The sequence below is a fragment of the Rhea pennata genome, chromosome 2 (assembly GCF_028389875.1).
Source record: "Rhea pennata isolate bPtePen1 chromosome 2, bPtePen1.pri, whole genome shotgun sequence".
In the NCBI taxonomy this organism is placed as follows: domain Eukaryota; kingdom Metazoa; phylum Chordata; class Aves; order Rheiformes; family Rheidae; genus Rhea; species Rhea pennata.
Genome location: NC_084664.1, coordinates 15,156,925 through 15,181,439, shown reverse-complemented (window position 1 = coordinate 15,181,439; position 24,515 = coordinate 15,156,925). Strand labels below are relative to the sequence as shown.

The 24,515-nt window shown below is 38.1% G+C and overlaps 1 protein-coding gene across 7 annotated transcripts in view; it reads right to left on the bottom strand.

Moving 5' to 3' along the window:
- Nucleotides 1-24,265, bottom strand: part of CUL2 (cullin 2) — a 49,012-nt gene extending 24,747 nt beyond the window's left edge. Inside the window, exons 1-7 of one of the 7 annotated variants that reach the window (XM_062568900.1) lie at nt 24,181-24,265; nt 20,888-21,020; nt 16,320-16,422; nt 14,509-14,603; nt 10,888-10,993; nt 5,424-5,506; nt 2,543-2,629 (exon numbers count right to left, since the gene is read on the bottom strand). In XM_062568900.1, the coding sequence (XP_062424884.1) occupies nt 2,543-2,629; nt 5,424-5,506; nt 10,888-10,993; nt 14,509-14,603; nt 16,320-16,422; nt 20,888-21,006 (593 nt within the window). In that variant the 5' untranslated portion in view covers nt 21,007-21,020; nt 24,181-24,265. Of the gene's footprint in view, nt 1-2,542; nt 2,630-5,423; nt 5,507-10,887; nt 10,994-14,508; nt 14,604-16,319; nt 16,423-20,887; nt 21,021-23,180; nt 23,206-23,358; nt 23,474-23,960; nt 24,083-24,180 lie in introns of those variants that run through there. The other 6 variants (XM_062568903.1, XM_062568899.1, XM_062568901.1 and 3 more) reach the window with 6 other exon arrangements.
- Nucleotides 24,266-24,515: the final 250 nt, after the last annotated feature.

Here is a 24,515-nt window from a genome sequence, read left to right as displayed (position 1 = left end):
GTGTTCACTTCTTTGCAAACACTGAAAACAGTCCCACTCACAGCAGCACTGACATCCTTAAAACATAAACCGCACTATATATATATACACTATATGTTTGCTTCAGATCTAATTAAAAAACTACAAAGGCTGTCCATGAGCTAGGGAGGTTTGCCTAGACAACCAAACTAGTAATCTTTGTTATATACATCAATGTATATAATGTTTTCAATGTACATCAATGTATATACATTATATACATAATATTCATGTGTCTATAACATTGTTAATTATGCATATTTGTTTTAAATACTACTGTGTCCTAAAATCTGAAGGTTTATGCTCATAAAGACTAGAAAAGAACTAGCCTTCTAACAGATTACAAGCCATCACTAAATGTTTTTTGCAGCTTGCAGTCTGGGAACAGATCAAGCGCAGCTTGGCTCCTCATTATGACTGAGCTAATCTAATGTGTAACAGCTCCAGAAGGGATGGTCTGATTCAGAGATTTTTTCTTTTCTTTCTCCCCCAGGGAATAGGAGGGAAGTTTTCCCCTTGTTTCTGCTAGCTGAACAAATCGAATAAAGGTCTGGTTTAGTGTACGTGCAATCATACCCTGTATTCCTTCTCAGTCTGGCTCTGCTTGGTTAGGTTATAGGATGGCAGAGGTGGCAGCTGATGCCAAAAGAAGGCAGGAGCCCCAGTACCAGCTGGGGCTGAAACCGCTTTCATCCAGGAGGGCTAAGGAGCCCCGTATGTTGCAGGATAGATGCAACCTCTGCATATAGCATACTGCCCCTGGACCTAGGAACCTCTGTAACTAAAAGTTGAAGCATCTTGGAGGTCTGCACTTTAATGTGCCCCTAGTGTGCAGGGTTCTGGACCCTGAAAGACACTGATGATACAACCACATGAACTACACGACTCCCCCTGCTTGGTTCACAGGTCACTTCACAGGCTTTTGCCCATGCAGTGCTGGAGCTGTTTACACAATGCAGATGCTGAAGGAGAAGGTAAGCTGCAAAGGTCAGGACTAAGGAGTTCAAAGGCTGATGTATTATTAGGAAAAGTATAAAAGTAAAAGGAGATAGATGCAGCTCCATGGCAGAGCTGCAAGGGAGCAGACGGGCTGTAGCAACAGAGGCCATACTACATGAAGGCATTGGAGGAAAAGGAGCTTAACATGGAACTGGCCTCCTTTGGGGGGAGGAGGTAGCACACAATAAAGAGTAAAACTGACATGCTTCAGGATAAGAAGGCAATAAGAGCGTGTCTTGCCAATCAAATGACAAATTTGGAACAAGATTCTTAGTATCAGGAAAATTATATGCTGCCAATTCTGATTCAGAATTTTACAGCTTTAATTGTTTAACTAAAGCCACACATTTTAATACAGTGGAAAACAAAACAAAGCAAAGACCATGACCATTTAGATATTTTTTTGTAAAATATACCACCACCACCCCCATTTTAAGGGTTAAATAGTTTCCTCAGTGTGAGAGCATTATGTATTTATATCAAAGGTGTCAAGAAATGTACTGACAAAAACTATGTTATAGACTTTATCGTGCACCAACCTGAAAAGCTACACTATTTACAAGATAGGCAGCATGTGTCACAAAGGTATCACTCCTTCCACTTTGGCAGCATCTTCAAGTTTGTGTTTATACAAATAGCACCGTGCTACAAAGAATATCTAAAGCAGATGGCCAGTTTGAATGAAATTTGAGACACCTACAGAAATTTCAGAGATGATTTTCACCATAGTTGTGGTAAAGACTATCAGCTGAGGATACACAAATCAGTGGTCCTGCTGAGGGGAAATTCTGTTACGCCTATCTTCTGCTTGTAGTAGTCAGCTGGTCAATACAGATGCAAACAGCTACAGACTGGCTGCAGCAGTTTGAGAAGCAGGGTTGTCACGGGACTTCTTGGGAGAAGTAAAGTATGAGGTTATATTTGATTGAGAATCTGGATAAACTACTGTATAATCCACAAAAGAATAAATCAGTAGAAGACATAAGGTCTACTAATTTCTCTGTTTCTTTTTCAAATCAAAGGAGAAAACTACAAAACACAAGATCAAGGAGATTGTGCAGTTTATATTAACTATATTTTGCTCCTATTTTAACATTAAAGCTTACAGTGATTGCATGTATTGCACACCATGATACTACATCCATCTAAACATATTTAAAGGTACAGTAATAAATATAGTTTTAATTAAAACTAAATTTCTATCATTTAAAACTAAGTGTTCTGCTGTGCCAGACCAAAGGCCCATGTAGCCCAATTAAATATAAAACTCATTGTAAACTAAACTAGCCTGTTTAGAACATTTTTGTTTTAAATGTTCTTAACCTCCTGTAGATTTCCTTTCTGTGGATCATATAAATTATTTATCAGCTTAGACAGGAATATGTACAATTAAAGAGTGTTAGTTATCTGTAGTAAACAAGTCTGTCCTGGTTAGTCTGCACTAATCACACTGTCATTTGAGCTAATCCTTGAACAATTTCTTTTATTATTTCTGTTTAAGAATTTCATACATGAGTTTTCTCACAATTTGTGATCTTGTCGGCTTCCTGTTGTGTTGAAACAAAAATGCGTAAGCTGACATTCGGCTTGCCTTGCAGAAGGAATGCTTGGGCTAGAGGGAGGGGGAAGAAAGTGTGTTATATTCAAAATTTTTTATATATAAAAGAGTGCAGTCAGACAAGACAGGCTTAAGAGATTTAACAACTCTGTCTGTCAAGGAGGCAAATCCTGCTCCCTTTCACTCAGTCACAAGCCTCCACATCTCTTTCACATTGTTTTGGCAATTGTATAATCCTTTGTTAAACTGACTCATCATTCCAATCCAGGGAAATATTAAGCCAAGAAAGAAAAAGTAGATAGGTTCAGCTAAACAAGAAAGCTAAACTGACTGAAGAGTTTGCTAATGCCAAAAGTAGCAGGCCATACTCTTGTCCCTTTCTTGTGCTGGCTTTGGTGCTTATCTGATCCCTTAGTGAGCCAGCTGAATGCTAATAGGACAGAAAACTAAGTCACTACTTGTATTTCATTGTTTCTACATCTCAAAAAAAGTTTAGTGTTAATTTTAATGTACAGTGTATCGTGCAAGTTTATAGCTTCTTGCAGGTATATATGTACTTACGACTTTAGTTAGAAGTCTTTTTTTAAATTGCAGTTAAATAAATTCATAAAATAAAAACTGAAAGCAAAGTTTGTGGTTTCCCTCCCCTTACCTTTCCAGTACAGTAATAAACATACCTCTGTATGCAACAAGTTCACAGTGATGTTATTAACTCTACATAGTGGTTTATATTATGCAAAATCTTCTGATTATAAGTTCAACCACTCAATTTTAAACTTTTTATAAAAGAAAACTTTAATGAATTAAACCATGCAAAATTTTAAGTTGTGCAGCAGAAAAGGCATCTTATTTGTGGCTGTGGTGTATACATTTCTGTATTGTAATTTTATTAAGTATTCTCAAGTAACAAAATCAATCTTCCCACATATATTCTTGTACCTCTGATATGTGTAACTTATTGACATCTATTTCTTCAAAGACAGTTTAATCACTGAATTGCTGAACTCAATGTTAAAATGACAGTTATCAGCTGTTTGCAGAAAATCCTTTCAAGTTCTTTTGCAAACTTGACATGGAGTCACAGCAAAAAAATCAATGACAAGAATATTGCTTCAAAGAAACGCAATCCTAAGTATTCCAGAAGTAATCTCTGCACTTCATGATACCAAAAAGAAGTTAGTATACTAAGTTTTCTCTTATATATTTCATTACATGATATGCAAATCAAGAAGTGGTCAGAACAAGCCTGATGCAAATTATTAATTCTGTATCTTGAGAAACAGAGAGGAAATAACTTGAGATCACACAGTAAAACCCTTAATAATGTAGAAAAAGAAAATACAGACCCAACCACAACGGACAATGACTCAAGTTTTAAATATAGCTTTCCAAATGTTTTGGTAACAAATAGCATCAACTTGTTACAGTCTCAGGATCTAAAGCTCCATGGAGCCAATGAGAGTCTTGACTTACATACCTTTGTGAGGTCCACAGTCAGCCTCAAACACACACATTTCATCACTTTTAACAGACTTCAGAAGTCTGTTTAAAAACAAAAATCTAACAGATTACCCCCACCCCTCAACAAAATACACAGATTGATCATAACATTTGTGTGATGTTACTGTGCTTGATGTAATAAAGGAGGATTTTCTTCACCATTATTTAGAGAATCTTCTTTTAGCTGTAATATAATCGTAAAGGAAATTCTGCAAAGGAAGCAGAATTAGCAGTGGCTACAAAGGAAGCAGTGGCTGAAAGTTGATAAGTACTTTCTGGCTTCAGAAGCAGCATCTCAGAAGGACATCATATCAATTACAAAGCCTTCAAAAACTGAATTCAGGAAGGAAGAAAAGTGATAATATTAAAATCAGTCTTTTGCTGCCTTTTGAGTATGACTTTTTGGCTGGTAACTACATGCCCAGAGCACCTCAATCATGCAGATTACCTCATTCTTTCAGTTCACCTGTGTTAAACCTGTTCACCTGAGTCACTGAGGCACACAATCACTTAAGAAAGCCCAGCCATTAGGCAACTTCAGAGTTATCTCAGTTAACAGTAGAAGTGAAAAACTGATGGAACTTACTACACACACAGTCTGTAGTAGATTTCAATTATAAATAAAACAAATTTCAAAAGGGTTCTTTTTTACGTTTTAAACCCTCATAAAAACATCCCAAGCATTTAACAGAGATACTATAACTGTAACTACCCTGTAATTACCAAAGACTTTGTTTAAAAGTGACAAAAATTGAAGAAATTTATTATTTCTGAAAAAGTGCAAACAGTAAACATGTCCATCTCACAATTAAAACAAGGTACCAAGAATGTTAAGTAAAATGTTGAACTGGTCATTCAACTGAGCAACAAAAAGCCAGAAGTCTTGGCAGATAACCAAAAATTGTTTTGAGTCCCACAGAAAGCAACATACCTCTTCTGGCTCCAGTAAGCCCTTGCATGAATCCTGATCCTTATGTTTACTGACAGCACAGAAACTGTTAGCAGATAGCTTTAGGTCAAGAAAAGGGCAAAAGGTACCCTCTGGGCCTTAGATAATTATTCTAGATATTCCCCACTCCTGCTGGTAAGAAGGGCTGTTGAGGAAGAAAAGATCACTACCCCTGCGTTACAGTGAAATAACTTTGAATTCAGAGTCTTTTCTGCACACACAAACTACAATTTGTAGCAACCATTACAGAAGTTCATAAAATAATGTCATCAAGGCAAAAAACTATCTTCAGGCAAAACAGAGAAGAATTTGATCAGAGTTCACAGGCTTTCCAAAATAAACAAATGAAATACCCTTAACATTGTAAAAGCAGAAAATAATCAGAAAATCAACACTCACTTTTTTATTTCTCGGAGGAGCATTCGAATGAGGATAGCCTGCAGTGGTTCAATCATTAGTTTTCTCCACATATCCAGGGCTAGCTGTCAGGACACAACACCACAAGCTTGTATCAATAAATATATATATACATTGTAAAGAAAACAAAGCAATCAAAAAGAAATAAAGATGACTCCAATTTGCACTCATGATTTGAAATATAAGTCATGAAATATCCTTTTTCCTCCTTAAAAAAATTTTTGCTGCTTAGAAACAAGCTCCTACCCTACCTCTCAATATGCCTTATCTACCTTTTAATAAAGCTGGATTATTTTATCATTTTTCTTCCAGAATATCCAGCTGCATTTGAATACACAGGGCATGCATCTATCTGTAAACTAGCAATGATAGACATAGAATTTCTGTTCAGGCAGTGGCCAAATAAAATTGTTCTTGCCCCTGTATGCATGCTACTTGTGCACTCCCTGGCTCCTATTAATCAAGGACTCCTAAATAAATATAAGGATGCTAAGCAAGTTGTCCATGAGGACAAGTTTTGAGAATACATATAAACAACATACCTGCATAATTAGACAAGTAACCTGCCTTTCTACTTTGAGAGTGTTGCCTGCGTGCAGACACCAGAATACTAGCACAATGTTTAGGGAAAATGTGAATGAAGGACACTTGCAGCCTTGCAGATCAAGGACAGACTCATTTTGTATCACCACCAACATTGCTAAAAACTACAATAAAACAAGAGCTAGTTGACAGTAAGGAACATGTTCTGGTCAGCTGCTAAGAGGTCTGTCTAAAAGACAAGAACCCTTATATCCAAGACATCTCCAAACTAAGCAGTACATAGTTTAGGCAAAGACATTAGCAAGCTAGTATCTTGACTTCAGTGGAATTCAAATAACCTTCACTAAGAATTTTAGATGAATAGTGATGGTGATCCTGTTCCAAAAGTATCTTTAGAGGGATCAGTCAAATGGGCTTGAAGACTTCATATTCTTGTGGATAAAGTAATTGCTCTCAAAATATGCTATTTTAATAAACACTTGGATTATAGCTGTTCAAAAGATTTTTCTCAACAAGTTAAGTCCAAGCCTGATTTAAAGCTCAATGGGGATAACTAATCCCGAGACCTCTAAAAGAAAACCTACCAGTCAGTAGTAGACTGAGAAAAACTGAACTGCTCAAACTTCAGCAAGAACAGAAGTAGTACTAGTGCTAAGCAAATCTTGAGAGAGCTAACAGCCCCTTAGCTATAAATTGTAAAACAAAACATTAGACAAGTATGTTTCAACTTGAAGTAGGCAACTAACTGCAGCCTAGGCATCAAATCTGATTCACTTTGTGAAAACCCCTGTTACATCTTCCTGTTAAAGAGCAGACAAAGTTGCTCTGTCTCTCAAAACTATCCAGCACCATGCTATAATACAGTGCACAGATGTTAGGGAGGTAGAGCTGACCCAGCTGCATCAGAAGCTGCTCCAAAGAAGAGAAAGATTTGCTTCTCAGAAAACAGACAATGTTATGAAACCAAAGCTATCTGGGAAGTGATTTTCAGTGTCTTACTATGTGAAAAGGAACAGGAGAACAGCTAGAGGAAAAACAGTTTCTCTAACTAGGACAGCAGGAACTCATCCAGCAGGGAGCACAGAAAGAAATTAATTCTGGAGAAAAAGAACTGTCACTTTTCGTGACTGTGAGGTTAAGGGGTTGACCTCAGGTAGTTTCATTCCATAGTGTGAGCTCTTAAATGTGGTCTCTGATACAGTATCTCGCATGTGATCCGCCAATTTGAAAAGCTCAAGTTGTCTTTTTTTTTTTTTTTTAAGTACATTACAGACAGATCAATCCAGCAATGATATATCAACTCAAGAGACTTTGTTCTCCTTGCAGAGACTGACCTCACTGCTCCACTTAGACTGACGATACAGAACAGAGTAGTTCATCCAATTCCAGCATGTTTTGCCTTATGATACATAAAAAAATGGAAGCCACATCCCAAACATTTCATAGCTCAGTGCTCCCAGAAGTCACTGAAAATTCAGAACTCTGAAATCACTGACATTCGCAACTCAGAGAAGTAGTATCCTTCATTATACATTCAGAAAATATAAAAGGATAAGATCTTCTGCAAGCACTGGCTGACTCCTTTCACCAACAAATCTCATCTTGTACTTCTCCCAGTACTATAATCATTTGATCTCTGGAATGCTTGTTGGGATGATAAATTGTTTGCAGCCATACCCATAAACATCATTCACATCCCCCTCCAGCCTCACACAAGTACTCACTGCATACCCCAGAAAAGCTAAGCAGGCACATAATCTGGATATAAGCAGATTATTGAAAAGCTCCCAAAGACTCATTAGCACACTGGAGTGATGTTAAAGTAAATCAACTTTAACAGATAGAGAGTACAACTCTGCTTCTACGAATTCTAAATACAGAATGTTATGTCTGTAACTTCATGCTGAGGAAAACCATATACAAAGTCTCTTTGCTCCTGGGTAGATAAAGGACAAGATAACTCAGTCACCCGAAAAGAAATAAATGGTAATTCCTTCCTTCTGCAAGTAAGAAACAACTGAGATAAAAACTTTTGTAACCCCCTTGGTATAATCCAAAGAATAGATGGCAGGATCCTGAATAGAAATGATAACAAAATTAAAAATGTTTCCATACAAAGACTTGATAAACTTGGCGAATGCCTTGCAGTTCAAAAAAATGTGACTAAGTTTCCTTTCTAAGGCAATGAATTCCTCAAAAACTACCTGAACACAGGACTTCAATCAGTAATCCTTTTCAGGACAAAGAAGCTGCTGTCGTAAACCTACTCCTACACCAGTAACAGACCAGCTTTACTGCCCAAGAGGCAGCATTACCAATACTCTCTTCATAATCTGTTAAGAGTAGAAAGTAAAAGAGAAACAGAAGGAGTATTAGGAAGTGAAATAATCCAAAAACTGATTAGTAGAATTGCAGACATCATCCTGAACATCTTCACCAGAAATCATAGGTTTCCTGCTTAAGAATCTGTGACTCCACATCACCTGCCCAAATGACAAGCCAGGCCTAATAGGATGATCTGCTGGAAAGCTTGAAGAAAAATGACCTCATTTGGGCCCCTTCTTTGGGAGAAAAGCATTTTGTATTTTCTCTGCCAAATTTTTCAATAAGTTCTCTGAATTTGTGAACAGCTCTTTATCACAGTAGTATAGAAGTGATGGTATTCTTTAGAGGGGTCCATCATCATCACAAGCATGTGCCATTGATAATGATTCAGCCCATCAGAAAAACCATTCTGGATCAGAGATTTCTAAACTATTCACTGAAATTAAGAAGATGAGAAAAATCCCTCGGTTCCACAGTAATCTCCCAGTACTCTAGCTAACTGGAGAGAAGAGGAACTGTAGCTATTGTAACAATATCCAAGCGCATAATCAGAACCTAACAGTGACCACGGAATGAAGTCTATCCACATAGACTCAGAAAGCATTCCCCAATGCTCCTCACAAAGGCAGGGAGGAAACTGTGATGCCTGATATCCTACAAGCGTTGTTTTTATGATCATAAACACACTCCAATGGATCCTGGTTAAAACAAACAAACCATAAAGCCCACTAGTATTTCTCTGTGACAGCATTTTTCTGTTTAAGATTCTAAAGATTTGAGGAAAAATGAACACTCAAAAAAGCTGAAATGCCAGGTCTGCTACTTGTTTTTCTCTGGAAGACATATCCTTGGAGAGCTGTAGCCAAAAAGGAAGCTGCTACTGGGATCTGAGGATTCTAGTAGTGCCCTGAAACAGGGGGAGGATTCACCTACCTCCAGGAATAAACCCAGAACAATTCCCAGTCTAAAAGGATCTGAACTAACAAGGTCATTAGCACTGAGCCAAGAACTACCCCAGACAACTGTGGAGACAGATTCACCTAAATCTTAGCCTAAGGAGATAAGAAATATGGTTTATGCCATTTTGAAGATACACAAATGGGCAGCAACATGCACTTCCAAGCACTGATGAGACTTTAAGCACCAATAAGCAAACCTTGGAAATAGCACAGGTAGACAAGAAGAATTCCTTTTCCTGGGAGCAACAGAAAACACTGAATTGTCCTGTCTCAAAGTATATCCTGCTTCTGGTGCTTTTGCTTGGTGCCTGCCTCCCAACTTGCCAGAGCTTTAACAATTTCAGCTGGCAGTGCCCTCTTCCATCCAGGTGATACTGGTCAGAAGTGCAGATGTTTCCTCACACCTCTCTCCCTACTCTTAACTATGGGCAGCACAGATCTACTTACAATGATAACATGCAAGAGCTGTAAGAACAGTGACCACCTGATAGGTCAAGTTCTAAAATTAGAAGGGGAGGGGGGCAAGGAGCGAAGACAGAAGGAAAAAAAAAAAAAGAGGAAAAAGTGTTCTGTACAGCCTTCCAAACCACAACAGAGAGAAGTGTTCATTTTCTTTTTAGAGAAAACAACAAATGTAGAGAGAAAAGACAAATATAACACACCACTACAGATTATGCTAGAACAAGATATACTCTCCAACTAGTAGTGTGCGTATGAAAGGAGAAAAAGAAAACAGATACACAGACAAACACTCAACAGAAGACTTTCTATTTAACTGCATTCTTCATCATGGTTTTGTTCTGATTCAGACTGAAGAGGTGTTTTCAAAATCTGCTTAAAGATATTCTAAAACATTTTTCATTTTGAAAAAAATCTGAAAGATTTCTTTCTTTCTTTTTCTTTTCTTTCTTTCTTTCTTTTTTTTTTTTAACTGTAAAACTGTCTTTTCATTTTACTTCCTTATATTTATTTCATGGTACAACAGTAGCCATGAAACAACAGAAATGATATATGCTTCACTTACACTTACCTGAAATGCATATGGTAACATGTCAAAATATATTACTACTTATGACTTTTTCCATTTCACAGATATTTAAAAGTGAGCCTTAGCCTTTACAACTTAATAACTGTAGTTGTCACCCTTGTTTGCCCCAAATTATTTTAAAATGCTAAAAAAAACCCTCTAAACCCACATACACAAAATGTCTATTTTCTTTCTTCTAGTCTCAAACTGAGTTAGTACAATATAAGTACAAGACAGCATGCACTAGAAAAAACAATGCACTGTATCACAGCAGGCCCTAATCTCAAAAAGAAGTTGTTAAATTTGACATCAAGTCAAACAATAATAATAATAATAAAACAATAATAATAAATAAATAACTGAAGTCTAAAACTAGTATTTCAAAGGTTTCAAATGGCAAAGATGCCACCTCTTCAAAATACTTTCTAGAGAGCAATGTCATGTGATATATCAGAGGTTTTTCCAGAACAGTGTCTTCTGTATTTAACTATTCAGATTGTGACATAGAAAAATCAAAATTAGGGGAAAAAAGCTGAACCTGAAGCATTGCTGAACATAATTTATATTCACCTCTATTTTCAGAGATACCTACTTCTCCTATTTCCATCAATGGTTCATTCATATCCACCCCTCCATAACCATACTGAAGATCAGCTTCAGTCAATTTGTTCTTCTTAATAAACTGTGTGTTGAGGTACCTACAGAAACAGAGATTCTAATTAAGACAAGTAAAAGAACATTTGAGTACTATTTTAAATTTAAATAAAGTCTGGAATTGCAGAATGTTTCCTACATCACAAAAGATAACCTTTTTAAATTAATATCATTGTTTCCTACATCACAAAAGATAACCTTTTTAAATTAATATCATTGCTATCTTTAAGAATTTCTTAAAATACAGATGGGTTTGACATAAAAGATTTTATAACATATTAAAACACTAATATATCAGTTACTAATGCAGTAAACAAGTGTGATATACTATTTTCAGCATTTTTTGGTAGGCAAGTAATACACTCGTAGAAGAATTCAGCTGTCAACATACTTGCCAATATTATTCATCCATGCATATACAAAGTAACTGCTAAAATTCTGAGCAGTCAACTAATATTAGAGTGACTTACTGAACTGTAAAAAAAAAGTTCTTGTATGTTTACATAAAATGTATTTTCCTCTACCTGTATTGTTTATTATTTTGCATTTTTCCCAGACTAAAACTTTACTGGCTTACATCAGGCACAAAAATATATGTAACCATTGTTGCTTTATCATTCCACAGAAACCAGAACCAATCAATCAATCATTAATTAACCAAAGTTAAGAATGCATTTTCTGCTTTGGAATAACCCCCCCACCCCCAGTTTATACAAGCCTGCTGGTTTAGCTTGTGCATCTTCAGTATCCCAAATGGGAGCTTTTATAGAGTTAAAAAAAAGCCCAACCCTAAAATGCAACAATTATGAAAATATTTGAAAATTTCATTGCATTACATGAGGCAACACACAGGACAATGCAAACTGATTAATAACCTAGAATGAAAGACCTGCAGGATAAATTAACTCAAATTGTATTTATTTTACTGCCAGTATTCAGAATTATGTTCTCAACATACAAATGGAACTCAAACTATTCTGTTGATAAAAATGAACTCAAAGCACTTTAAGAGAAGCTAAATGGTTCTTCCAAGAGTATAAAGGATGAAAATCTGCTGAGAAAAAACACCTGTCATTTTGAGGTGTAATCCTTGTTTCAGTGGCCCTGCCTGGTCAAGTCAAAGATTAACTGAGTCACATAAGAGACATTCACTTGCTGTAGAAATACTTCCTTCAATATTTTGAATTTTTTGTAGTGAAATCTTTTGGTAATTATCCGTAAATTTTGTTAGAACATAGCAGTAGTACAAACTAAGGGCTTATAACGATTCAGTATATACAGATGAGAACAGAGCTATGTAATCCAAGAACAGTGTCAATTTTCATAGGGTCAGTTTTTGTTAGTTATGATCTATGTCAGTTCAGGGTAACTGCAACTAGTAAATAGCTGCTTTTAAGTTTTAAAGATAACAAAAGAAATTGGATCATTAGTTTCAGGCACAGTTATATATAAGAAATGTTATAAATGCACCTTTTTGGCATTTGCTACTGAATGTAGTTTTTTAAAAAAAAAGAACAAAAAAAGCGGTAAGATGTCCCTCTTAATCCTCAATATTCTTTTAAAACAAATAACTAACGTTTTCGGATTGAAGTGTTCTCCCTCTCTTGAAAAAGATAACTCAGGAAAAACTGCTAATACCATCTTTCATTACCATGCTTACAATATGCGTTATGTTAATACTTACAGGACATAACTGACATTTTTTTAAAAAAAATTCAGATCTGATTAGCAGTTTAAAATGCCTTGTTTCAGACATTGAAGAGGGCAGGATTACTGAAGCGCTTTAACAAATTCAGACTCCAGAGGCCGTACCAGACTAATGATATCTGAACATTTTGGGAGGAAGGCAAGCAACCAGCAAGGAAGAAAAAAGCACTATAGGAATCTGAACTTGAAAGAATTGAGAACAGCACAGAGTCAAAAGAACGAAGACTTGTGATAACGCTGTGGGGACAGACTGCGATACAGCTCCTAACCTACTTTCAGACTCACAAAGTACCTTAAATGGTTCTGCAACCATCAGTAACTCTGATAAACTGATTCCAGAGCTTGTGCTCTGGCCCTTGAAAATGTGTGTGTGAAACGCCTGTGTGGAAGGCCACAGGCCTGCCACTTCCCATCCTTGCGTGGACATCCAGAAGGGTCAGAACACAAGGCAGGTCAGCAGGCCCCTTGAGAATTTTTGTTCACTTGAAAAAAATCAGTCAGGTAACAGCTGTCATTCCGCTTTTTCCTGTAAAGCAAGCTAAAAGAAAGTCCAGTGCTCTCCTCATTCACACCCGCTCTCTTGCATCAGTACATGCCTTCTCAAGAACAACATATCCAGCTTAAAACTACTATGATCACAAACAGGTGAGTTTAACTAAGGCCAAGTATCCCTGCAGAAACTTGTCTGATTCAATTAAGAGGCAGATGGCAAGAAGTGGGCAGGTGAAAAATCACAATTTCATCAAAAGCTTCACCTCATTCTGGCTTAAAGCTTTCAAACTACTTTTGCACACAATTCTGAAGCAGGAAGCACTGAATGACAAATGTCATTGCAAACCTCCTCCTTTCTTCTCCCATTTCCCTTCTTTTACCATCAACTTTCAGAATTAAGAGCTAGCATAAGCAAATAACTAAAAATGATGTGAATACAGTAATTTCACACCAACTGATTTCAGCTTCCCATTAAAGTCAATTTTAATCCAGAAAAATATTTAAAAGTTCAGAATTTAGAAGAGCGATACAAGACGCATTCAACACTGATCCACTTTAAAGTGGAATCCTGAAGGAGTATTCCATCTAAATTATCAATTAATATCAGATAAATGCCTGGTATGTAGGTATTTTTATGGGGAAACTTTTCAGATTCAGAACCTGGTGATCTAACAAACTAAATCTGTAAGTTCTTCTACAAGAAACTTAGCAAAAAAATAAATTGAACATATTTGTTTTACAATCAGAATGGTAGCCAATTCCTGGGACACATTACCAGTTTACATGGTAATTCATACACGGTAATTTTCGTATATTTGGTATTATTAAATCAGCCAAGGTGTAATTTAGCCACAGGCCACCATTCTAGAAGTAGAAACCACATTCCAAAAGCACCTGAAGAGACTCAAAGAACATATACCCTTTTCTAGAAGGAGGGAGTGTGTTTTTGCCAAGGTACCTATTTAAGATTTGAAGTCAACACGCTGGTTCAACTGCATGCTTCAGGATAGGGCCATCCTGATAGAAGGACAGCTAGTGTCATCAACTGCTTCAGTGCTGGGATGCTTAGCACCAACATATTTAGCATTGCAACACCAGACACAACAGAAGCAGCCTATAAGAATGATGAGAGAATAGCAGCAATCATCTTGGATAATCACTTCAGTGGTAAGGAACAGCGTACAGGAAACCTGCTGGAATATTTCTCATTTTCTCTCATATTCTGCTACCATAACTGCGCTCTTTCCAAAACTGATTTGGGGCATATTCAATTATTGTTCTCCTTAAAAACATTTGTAGACTTTAAGTATGGATCACTTCAATAATTTCAAAAGCTACATAACTCATTTGCAATGCTTACCTGTACAAACAGTCCATATAGTCTGCTCCTTTGCTATACTCTTCCCAGTATCTGTGATACATAACCAGTACTTGTTCTTCAGATTCCAGAACTCTCTGTGAAGGAAGAGACATAAATAAACACACCCCCTAAGATTAATACGAAAATAGTATACCTAAGTAGAAAGTTTATAAGTTATAACAGGATTACCATTTTGGAGTAACAATCACAGATTCAAAAATCAAGACTGCACTTAAGCATGGCACATTAACTAGTTCAAAAATAACATCATTGCAATGACCTGAAAATAAACTAAAACTTTACTATGGAATTTTGATAAGCCAACTACAACATCAAAAGTTGTTTTATCTTGCATTTTAAAGGAGCAATCTCTTAATTTATTTTATCTAATACTTGACCATGAATAAAAAGCATGGTTCATATTCTCGTATCATGCTGGCACAATAACTTATACAACCACTTCCCTACTGTTATAAATCAACCCATGTAGCTACATGCACACTGGAGGAGGTACCCCCCTTCAGCTGTAAACATTTAAAATCAGTATACCTTACCGGTTTAGAGAAGCTCTTATATTTACAAAGAATCCTGGCACTAAAATAAATTTAACAAAATACAGATATACAAGGACCTAACAAATGAAAACATGTCAAGTTCTCTAAATCTATGCCCAAATCTTTTGGAGTTTAAGCTAATTATCATCTAAGAAGTTGCTGATGTACTGAACTTTTCAATGTATATTCATATTTCAAAGGAGTAAGTTTAACAATTCAGATTTAAACAAATCAGAATGATTTGTGAAGGAGGATGAGATTCTAGGAATTTAACTATACTTCTCTCTAGAGTACACTGTCTAGAATTCTGTCTCAAGTAACAAAGCCTATACAAAATTAACCTATGAGAGGAATGTTAGGAGACAAGACAGAATGAAGAGTCCTTTCCTCTGCAGTACGAGTTTCACAAGGGCTTTCCAAAATTATTTCAAAGAACAAAGGCGGAGAGCCAACTTGAGAAGTGGACACATGCTTTCCACTATGTCCTATAGCTTCTACCTGTGCTGGTGGCTATTCTCAGAGAACTCATTCAGCTCACTGAGCTGAGAACTTTTAACTGGGCTATCTGAAAGTCTGGTGAACTGATTTAGTCTATGAAGGTGTCAGAAGTAGACCAGTGTAACCTCCCATTAAGGTGCTCAGCCTATCCTGTAAAACTAACAAGTTCAAAAAACAGTGATAAATCATTCAGCAGAGTTTGAAATTTAGCTCAAATTCAGGGTTTGAAATGCTTCATTCTCTAGACAGTCAAGGCATCTTATTTAAATCTAGTTCTCTTTTTACTGAAGTACAAGGAGCCACTATTCATCAGTCCTATATATCCAATAGGATGAATCATGATTCAGCTTGAAATCAGTCTTAGCTGATGATACAGAAGTTAATTCATAGCTGTATAGCTACCTTCTCCCCTCCAAACCTTATTTCCCCTCATATTTCAGAAGTTTTGCTTAGTAAACTATATACAAGTGGTTTCCAAGAAAATAGGTAAGTTTACACCTTTACAGAAGGATAACGACAAATTACAGTACATTTTGAGATCTAAAACATTTCTGTAACTTGTTTGGTTATAAGCATCTAAACACAAAAGAACAATTTTTCGTTAGTTTATACACACACACACACTCCTGAACACTCATCTGTGATTCAGTTGCATAAAATCTGTACAACTTCATCCACGTAAAACACAAAAAAAACTCCCCCAAATGTCACAAAAAGACAAACAATATCCACACGTACATCAGTAACTATACAAATTACCTTATGCAAATGGCGTACATGATTTTCCAAAAAGATTTTAGTCTCGGTATAAAGTCTCTCTCCAAGAGGTTCTGGATAGGCCACACACAAAGCATAAATGTCTCTGGGCTCAAAGTCAAGGTTTATATCTACTTAAAGCATATCCAATATTTACAGAATATTTTTTTCTCACACATCTTAGAAGAATTTAAACAGAACACAAAAGATAAAAATGGATAATTTTTTGAAATTTAAGCCCTGATCTAAGTTTTCAGATTCAACAATCAATAAAGTTTATTTCTTTTGGCTAATGGAAATCATAACTATTAAAAAAGAAGCATCAATTAGGTTAAGAATATGATTAGTCAAGTATGGAGCATAGCAAAACATGAAGTGAAGCCAGCTTCCAGTTTTCCTCCCCCAGGTCCAAAACAATTTGCTGTCCCTGCATGTACCCCTCCCTCCAATTTCCCAGGTAAAACATTTTTGTGGGACCACTCTGCAAATTAAATAAACATGGTGGAGGTGAGGATCCAAACACACTGGTTTCATTTTTAACAATAATTATTATTGTTTCAGTAGCTATGTTTAAATCACAGAGCCCCACAAAAATATTACATTTGCTCACTTAAAAGGGCAGCAACAAACAGTCAAACTTCTTAAGCTAGGCTTGTCACTGAAATTTCTTGAGGAGCTACACCTTCAGTTTGCAAAGTTTTTGTTCTTGTTTTTTTTATTAAAAGACACTATATATTCTTCTACCACTTTGTAAGGAGAAGAATTTATGTTTAAGAACTTTGCTGCCAGGGAAGTAGGATCAAGTCAAGCTTTAGGTGAGCATCACTGAGAAATAAACTAAAAATGTCATGCTTGTACATTTGAGTTTAAGTATCATGCAAAACCAGCCATGCTGAAAATAATGATTTAGTATAGATTATTTTTAAGGAAAGCTCTTTAACTGAAAGATGACGCAAAATCTGCTTTCCTCCAGTTCATCTTAAAAAACGTGCCTGTCTAAAAGGAGCAAAAAGACATGAGGACAGTTGGCAAGTCTTGTCTTTTGCTTATTCTACAGAATAATGCCAAGTTTTATCACATAAATTTTCCCAAAGCACTTTTTTTTTTTTAATAGGAGTACTGCTCAAAACAGAAGATATTGATGAAGGGCAACTAGATGGGAAAAAAATCTTTATTTGGCAACTGGAATCTCAGAGAGTGCCAACAATTATAGCCTGATCTTGAGTGGAGTTATTTTGTTCATATAGATCATCTTTATCAGAATTCTCCTCAGAATGTCAATAAAGAAGTATGTTCCACAAAAGAGTACTCCAGAACAGACTAACCACAGGAAGTTCATATTCTGTCTCAACATGTACCAACCTGTTCATCTAACTGTATCTTTGGATCCAGAATTAAAATTTAACAAGTTCAAAGACATATACCCCTGAGTCAAATCTGAGTGGGCTTTCTTCCCCTCAAAACGCTATGAATCCCATAGTAAAAAGCTTTAGTGGAAGATTAATCATTAAAAAAATGACATTTTACTCTATAAACTTAAATCATTTTTTTTCCTGTTCCTCTTCCTTGGAAGAAGCATTTACTGTCCAATAAAGTATCTTCAAAGGTGAAAGCCACCTGCCTGTTCAGTTCAGCACCCTGATCTGCAGGCTGAAGAAGGTCAAAGGAAGCTGAAGCACAACTGATGCTGTTTTGAAGAGCACATGAAAAAATCAGAAACCTTCTGTGATTTAAGTACTCAGGTAGTTGCTATTTGGAGAGCATTAAGCAGCAGTGAGAAGCCGAATCCATCCCAAACTAAGAGGAAAAAATATTAATGACTATCAACACAAAATACTGCATTCGAGGCCCTAAATGATCACGAATATTAACCTAACAGTTAAAAACATAAAAGTATCGAGTTAAAACCACGTATTAACAGAAGGCTTTGAACGGATATTTTCTGTAAGATCAAAGTGGAGCTTCTGGAGAATTTCTGTCATTGTCAATCTTCCACGGTAATAGCACACACCTGATGAACAAAATTCATTGAGGATATGAGGATTCAGTTAGGAGAAAAAAAAATCATGTTCGTATACTCCCTTTAATTGGTTCCTAACTTAAAGATACTCGACAACACATATCCAGATCGTAACTTTCTGATTCATAACAATAGCCTCGTAAAATAAAGTGGGAGGGGGGAGAAGTATACAGGGAAAAAAAGGAAAAAAACACAATAGGCAATAGCCACATTGTATACTAAAAACAAACAAACAAACAAACAAACCACCCCAATAGCAGGAAGATCCTGATGTTTTACCTGTTCAAGAAAGTTCTAGTGCCAAAAGGTAGTTAACAATCTATACATGAATTACCACTGAGTAATCCAGCTTGATCATAGCCTCTTAATTTAAAGAGCACTCCCTAGCCTACTGAATAGTTAGAAGCAAAGTCTTAGAAGTTATTCAAGGTATCCCAAGAACCAAATTTACAGTAATATCTCAAAGAGACGTAACTGTCACTCATTTACTGGACAATGAAATGACTCCAGAAACATTTATTTCTGCAGAGTAAGAGAGGAAATCTGAAGGTCAAAGGTAGCTAAAGATGACTCACAGTTTAAATAAAGTGACACACGATCTTTCAAGTGATCTTTTCCAGAAGATTTTAAACACTACACAGTTGAGGTTTCCAGCTCATTGACATTATAGTATTTCAAGCAGGAGATACAAGCTATGTTTAAGGACAACCTCTGTTTAACAATTAAATTATCATCAGAGTTATAAAGAGAACACTATATTCAAGTTCTGGGGAAGTGTATCGACAAGAACTAATTCCAGAAGTGGAATTCGCACATTACAAGCCTCTCCCCCTAGAATACTTTTAGTCTGAATACCCCATCTGATCTCAGCAGTCTCAAGTAAACAACCACTTGTTGTAATGGTCTGCTGCAGACTGGGTCTTTGTTTTTATCTTACTTATAGTTTATTTTCATGTCATTGTTTAGACTACAGAGAGACTACACAGATCTAGTAGTATTACAATCAATGAAATAAACTGCATAGTTTTCATTTTCCACCTTTTTGCAATTAAGCAGCAAGAAAAATAAACAAATACATTTCCTCACCTATTCTGAAGCTTGATCCATGGAAAGCCTAGATACATATGCTAATTTTAAAACCTTTGTAGATGTTTAAAAACTGGATTATTCCATTTAAGTTCAATTTAGCAGAGAATGCAAAGCACAAAGATACTAGGAAGATTTAGCATTTAAACTAGATTTTCAGATTTTTGTTTTTACATTTAAAACTTGGAAAAAAGTTTTCACACTAGCTGTACAGAAGAGCTACCGCTTTCACAAAGTTATTGACTACTTAGTGAGTACCTTATGTTAAAACATACAAATTGATTAAAGCTAACAGAAGTATTGAACAGTCAACAAACATTTAAGTTGGAAGGTTCAAGTCACACAAGTTCCTTAAGGCATTCAACTATAGAGGATACTCCAAAAGGATTTGGACTGTGTCTGTAAGATGTTAGATAAGGTGCTAAGTGATACCTTCTCAGGAACATGATTAAGAGGTAACAGTAAGGTATTAAGAATTACATGCCAAATGATTCTTGCAAGTCTGCTATTCATAAGTGTTCTCTCACTGATTTTGACCAACTGAAGTCCCAAAAGAGGATCAACAGCAGACTGGGGTAGGCTTTCACCTAAGAAATTCCAAGTGGAGAAGTATGACAAGAACAATCATTTGCAACATCTCATTCAACTATTATCTTGAATTTAAAATCCATTAAGGTGTTCTTGTTAAAATGGCTACAGTTTTAAGCCATGAAAGTTGACAATTTCCTGAAGACTGTAAGGGGCAGTTCTTAAAAACTGCTGATGAAAGAATGGGTGCAGCACAATTTGTCAGCACAACAGTGCACACTTGATTAACTCAAAGAATCTGTAAATTTTGGTTGTTTGAACTTGACTCCATGACAAGATGATGCCATGCCCTCAGAAAATATCTACAAAGCTTTAAAACGAAAGAGCCATTTAAAGATTATTGTACCATTGCACAAAGCTCCATGTGAACTATGATCAACTTAATATTTTTGTGTATATTTACGCACACATTCAAACCATAGGCACATGGAAAAACAATTCTGAAAACTGGTAGTATCTTCAGAAAGTGGAGAGGCTTTACAGTTTAGCTCCTAAAGATAAAACAAGCATATGCTGTAATATACAGATTTTCAGTTTTAAGTGTTGTTTCCTCACACATACATTTAAGCAAACAAAAGAACCTCACAATTAGAATAGGAATTTTGTGTATCTGTTTTTGTAAACAGGTCTAGCATAAAGCTAAGTATTAATGCTACTGAAAGCAAGCAAAACTTAAAACTAGTTTACTTTTTATTACACTAGTGATTTTCATATAGAATACTTCACATCCCTTTGACCATATCCACTAATTCATAAGATTAATATCAGCTACAACTTTACAATGCGCTTCTAACCAATGAAATTGTTACATAACACAGGCCTACTACATGCTAAACATGCATAAACACACAGAGTCAGATTTTCACTTAAAGGATACGAGAAGCGGTCATTCCACGTTGCTCTTTCAACATAATCCAACATAACAACAGCTTTAATTGTTGTTAGCAGTTTGTTCCATGTTTCATCAAAGTCAACTACTCGTGGTTTCAGGGACATTGTGGGGCTATAGTCTGCAGAAAAATTAAACATGTCAGACAACATCACCTAATAATTAAAACAATACAATACACTGTTGTGACACAATGGCATAGCAGCATGAAGAACGCAAAAAAAAAAGAAAAAAAAGAAAATCAAATTCACAAGCTTTATTTTTAAAGTTATGGAGTATAACACGAAAGCTGCACAAATAGCCTATAACGTAACACAATTTATCTAACAGTATTGTGCCTCATGAAGTTAATCACCTTACAAAGGTGCACATTTAAAAGTGCCAAGTGAGGAAAGTGGCTTCCCCCCACCCCCGCTCCTTTTTTTTTGGAGGGGGGGGGGCGGGGAGGGTTAGGAGGGAGAGAGGCACTACTCTTTGGGTACTTCAGCAGTAAATGAGAATTTTGGACAACAACACTCTAAATCTATTACCATATACTACCAGTTTGTATCCCATGCTCACCTCAAGCTTTTAAGAGACATTTTTTGGTGTTATATTTTAAAAATCTCAAAATTTGAGAGCTTTGAAGAAGGTAACAAAAAGAAAACACTTCTAAACACCGAGCAGTACGCAGAGCCTGTGCAGCTTATCATACTGTGTGGCAGGACAAATAGACTGACTCTCTCAAATAAGACACTGCTTGAAAATACAGAAGCTGTGTTAATAAAAAACTAAATCAGGGAAATAAAAAAGGAGGAGGGAGGGAGGAAGACAAAACTGTGAAGGCCTCCTCTTTCTGCATTTCTAGTCACCCCTGTCCTGTGCACCTAATCTAGAAAGGACCTGATATGTGACATTCCACACACAAAGCAAGTCTAATTCTTGCTTAGAAAGATGTCATCATAAGACTAAAAAAAACAGTGAAAAGAATGTTCCTATTTCCATGTTATACAGACAGGCAAGGGACCCTTAACTTGGCTTCCCAAATTTTCAAGGTCAGAAGAAAAAAAGAAAGCTAGTGACAAACAAATTTTTAGCAAAACAAACATTTTTATCATGTAAAGAATCAAATGACATGATGGAAAACTATATACCTACACAAACAACTTACTGCCTTAACCACTATTGGCTCTTTATTTTACAGCCACTATTGGACCACATTAGCTCCCTCTCATATCCACAGGATATGTAAATTCTCAGTTTTAAGGCGGGGGGGGGGGGGGGGGGAGGGACAGACAGACAAACCAAACCTAACTTGCAAACTGTATGCACACAAAATTGCATCCTGACTAGTTAATCAAGCTCCTTAACTGCTGTGAATTCAGGAATTTCAGAGGGTTCTTTCCCTTTCCCTGAAATACGACAATTTCCATTTAAAATGTAATCAATATATTACCCACATTTGCCCTGATTTCATACAACAGAGTAGCAACTAAATAACATCAAGGAAGTGGTATTATCCTAGGTTTTATGAACAGGAAATTCTTTCAAGCAGAAGAACTAACAAACGGTAAATGATACATGAGTATTTTCAGTTCAGTAGAAACATATACAATCACATTTAAAACATGGCTATTACTGTGTTTGAAAAAATCTTCATTTTTGATAGGACAGTACTGACCTACTAAACACAAGATTAACCAAACTGACAAATAAAGCAACTAGATATAGAACATCCACTAAGCTAAGTTGAAAAACACAATGTGGTGTATGTTTCAAAGAAATATGAACCTCAGTAGAAGTAAATTACAGTGAAGTCCACTTCCTAGAAAAAAAGAAAACGTCGTTTTCATCTATAAGCTTTAATATTCCAGAAAACACAAAAATATTTACAGATGACCCTAAGCAGAAATTATCATCATTCACAAGAATTTCCTAATAAATTTTGGGGTATGCTCAGTTGAATGTTATCGATTATGTTACAGGTTGCTCCCCCTGCAACTCACTGTTGATAGCTTTAAGCAAAAAGATGTATTTTCAGAGACAAGCAAAACTGAGGGTAGGAAGGAAGACTTCAGTCTTCCCACAGTACATCACACAGAATCAGTAACATTGTATTTAGTATCACTGAAATACATAAAAAGTAAAGTACTATGCATCCGTATATGCATAAAGGTATTCAGGTGCTAAACAGCTTTAAGATAGAGCTGCCTGGAATTTGACACATTGTGCCAGCTTTCATAGTGATATGAAGTTAGAATTGTTTTATATAAACGCTAGCAAATTCAGTAAGACTTTTTACCTGTAAGACACCAAATTTTGGGGGGTCTGCTGTACTTCTGTGCTTGCAGTGTGTAAGCCAACCAGGTTAGTGTATTAAAATGCCTTGTATTGACCCAAGTACCCCCAGTGATAAAAATTATACCATAGAGGAACATCAACCCTAGGGTTTACACTATTCAGCCTGTGGGAAACCATACCTGTTTGACAAGCCCTAGGGTGAGCTGGTATTACTGGAACACATTTACAAAGAAAATGAAAAGATGTCGCTTCCTTCACCCCATTCTTTAGAACATGCTACCGTCACGCTGAACCTACTTGTCCACACATATAAAAGCAGACTTTCGACTAACACCAAGACACCCCCCAGATTTCCAGCCTGTTTAAACACCTCGAGAAAGGGGTAATTACGGGCCACAGCGGCGGCGGGGCGGGCGGCGGAGCGCGCACCCGCCTCCGACCGGCGGCACCGCGCCCCAGGCAGCCCCGGCAGCCGCGGGAGGGCCGCGCTCCCCGGCCGCGGGCTCCGCGCCGCCCCGCGCCGCGCCGGAACAAAAGCGAAACCGGCCGCAGCGGCGCAGGGCACGGGGCGGCCGGGAGCCCCGCGGCGCACCACGCCCTCCCCCGCCCGGCCCGGCCCGGCGGCCCCCGGCGGGCAGCAGGCCGGAGGGCGCCCGCCCGGCCACGGAGGCCTCCTCCCGCCCGCGGCGCGGGGGGACGCGGATCGCCGCCACCTCCCGCGGAGCCCGGAGCTCCCCGCCCGCGGCGCCGGCGCTCGCGGCCGGGCCGGGCGCGGCGTTACCTGGCGGCCGCGGGCCCGAGCGCGCGCCGCCCGCCCGCCCGCCCGCCGGCCTCCCTCGCGCGCGCCGCCGCGATCCCTGCCCCGCTCCTCGTCCTCACGGCGCTGCCATTACCCAAGCCGCTTGCCCCTCGCGCCCCGCCCCGCCGCCGCCGCCACTGCCGCAGCGCGGGGGGCGGCGCGGCCGCGCGCCCCGCGCCGCCGCCCCGGGGCTCGCCCTCACCCAGCCGCCCGGCCGTGCGCGGCCGCCCGCCGGGCTCTCCCCAGCAGCGCCGGGACGGGCGGGGCCGACGCGTCCTGGCGCGCAGTCACTTTCCGGCCCCAACAACCCCCCTCCCCCGCGCGAGGAGCCGCTCTTGGTACGGCCCACTCTACGGCAAGCGCTGGCGGCCTGAATTCCCCGCGGTGCGGCGGCTCGCGGCCGTAAGGCGCATGTCCCGTGGGGGCGCCGCGCACGCGCCGCGCTGCCGTTGGCGGCGGCTCCTTCCCGCGCGGCCGCGCGGCGCTCGCGCCCGGCCCGAAATGGAGTCGCGGCGGGAGGCGGCCGCCCCGCCGGGC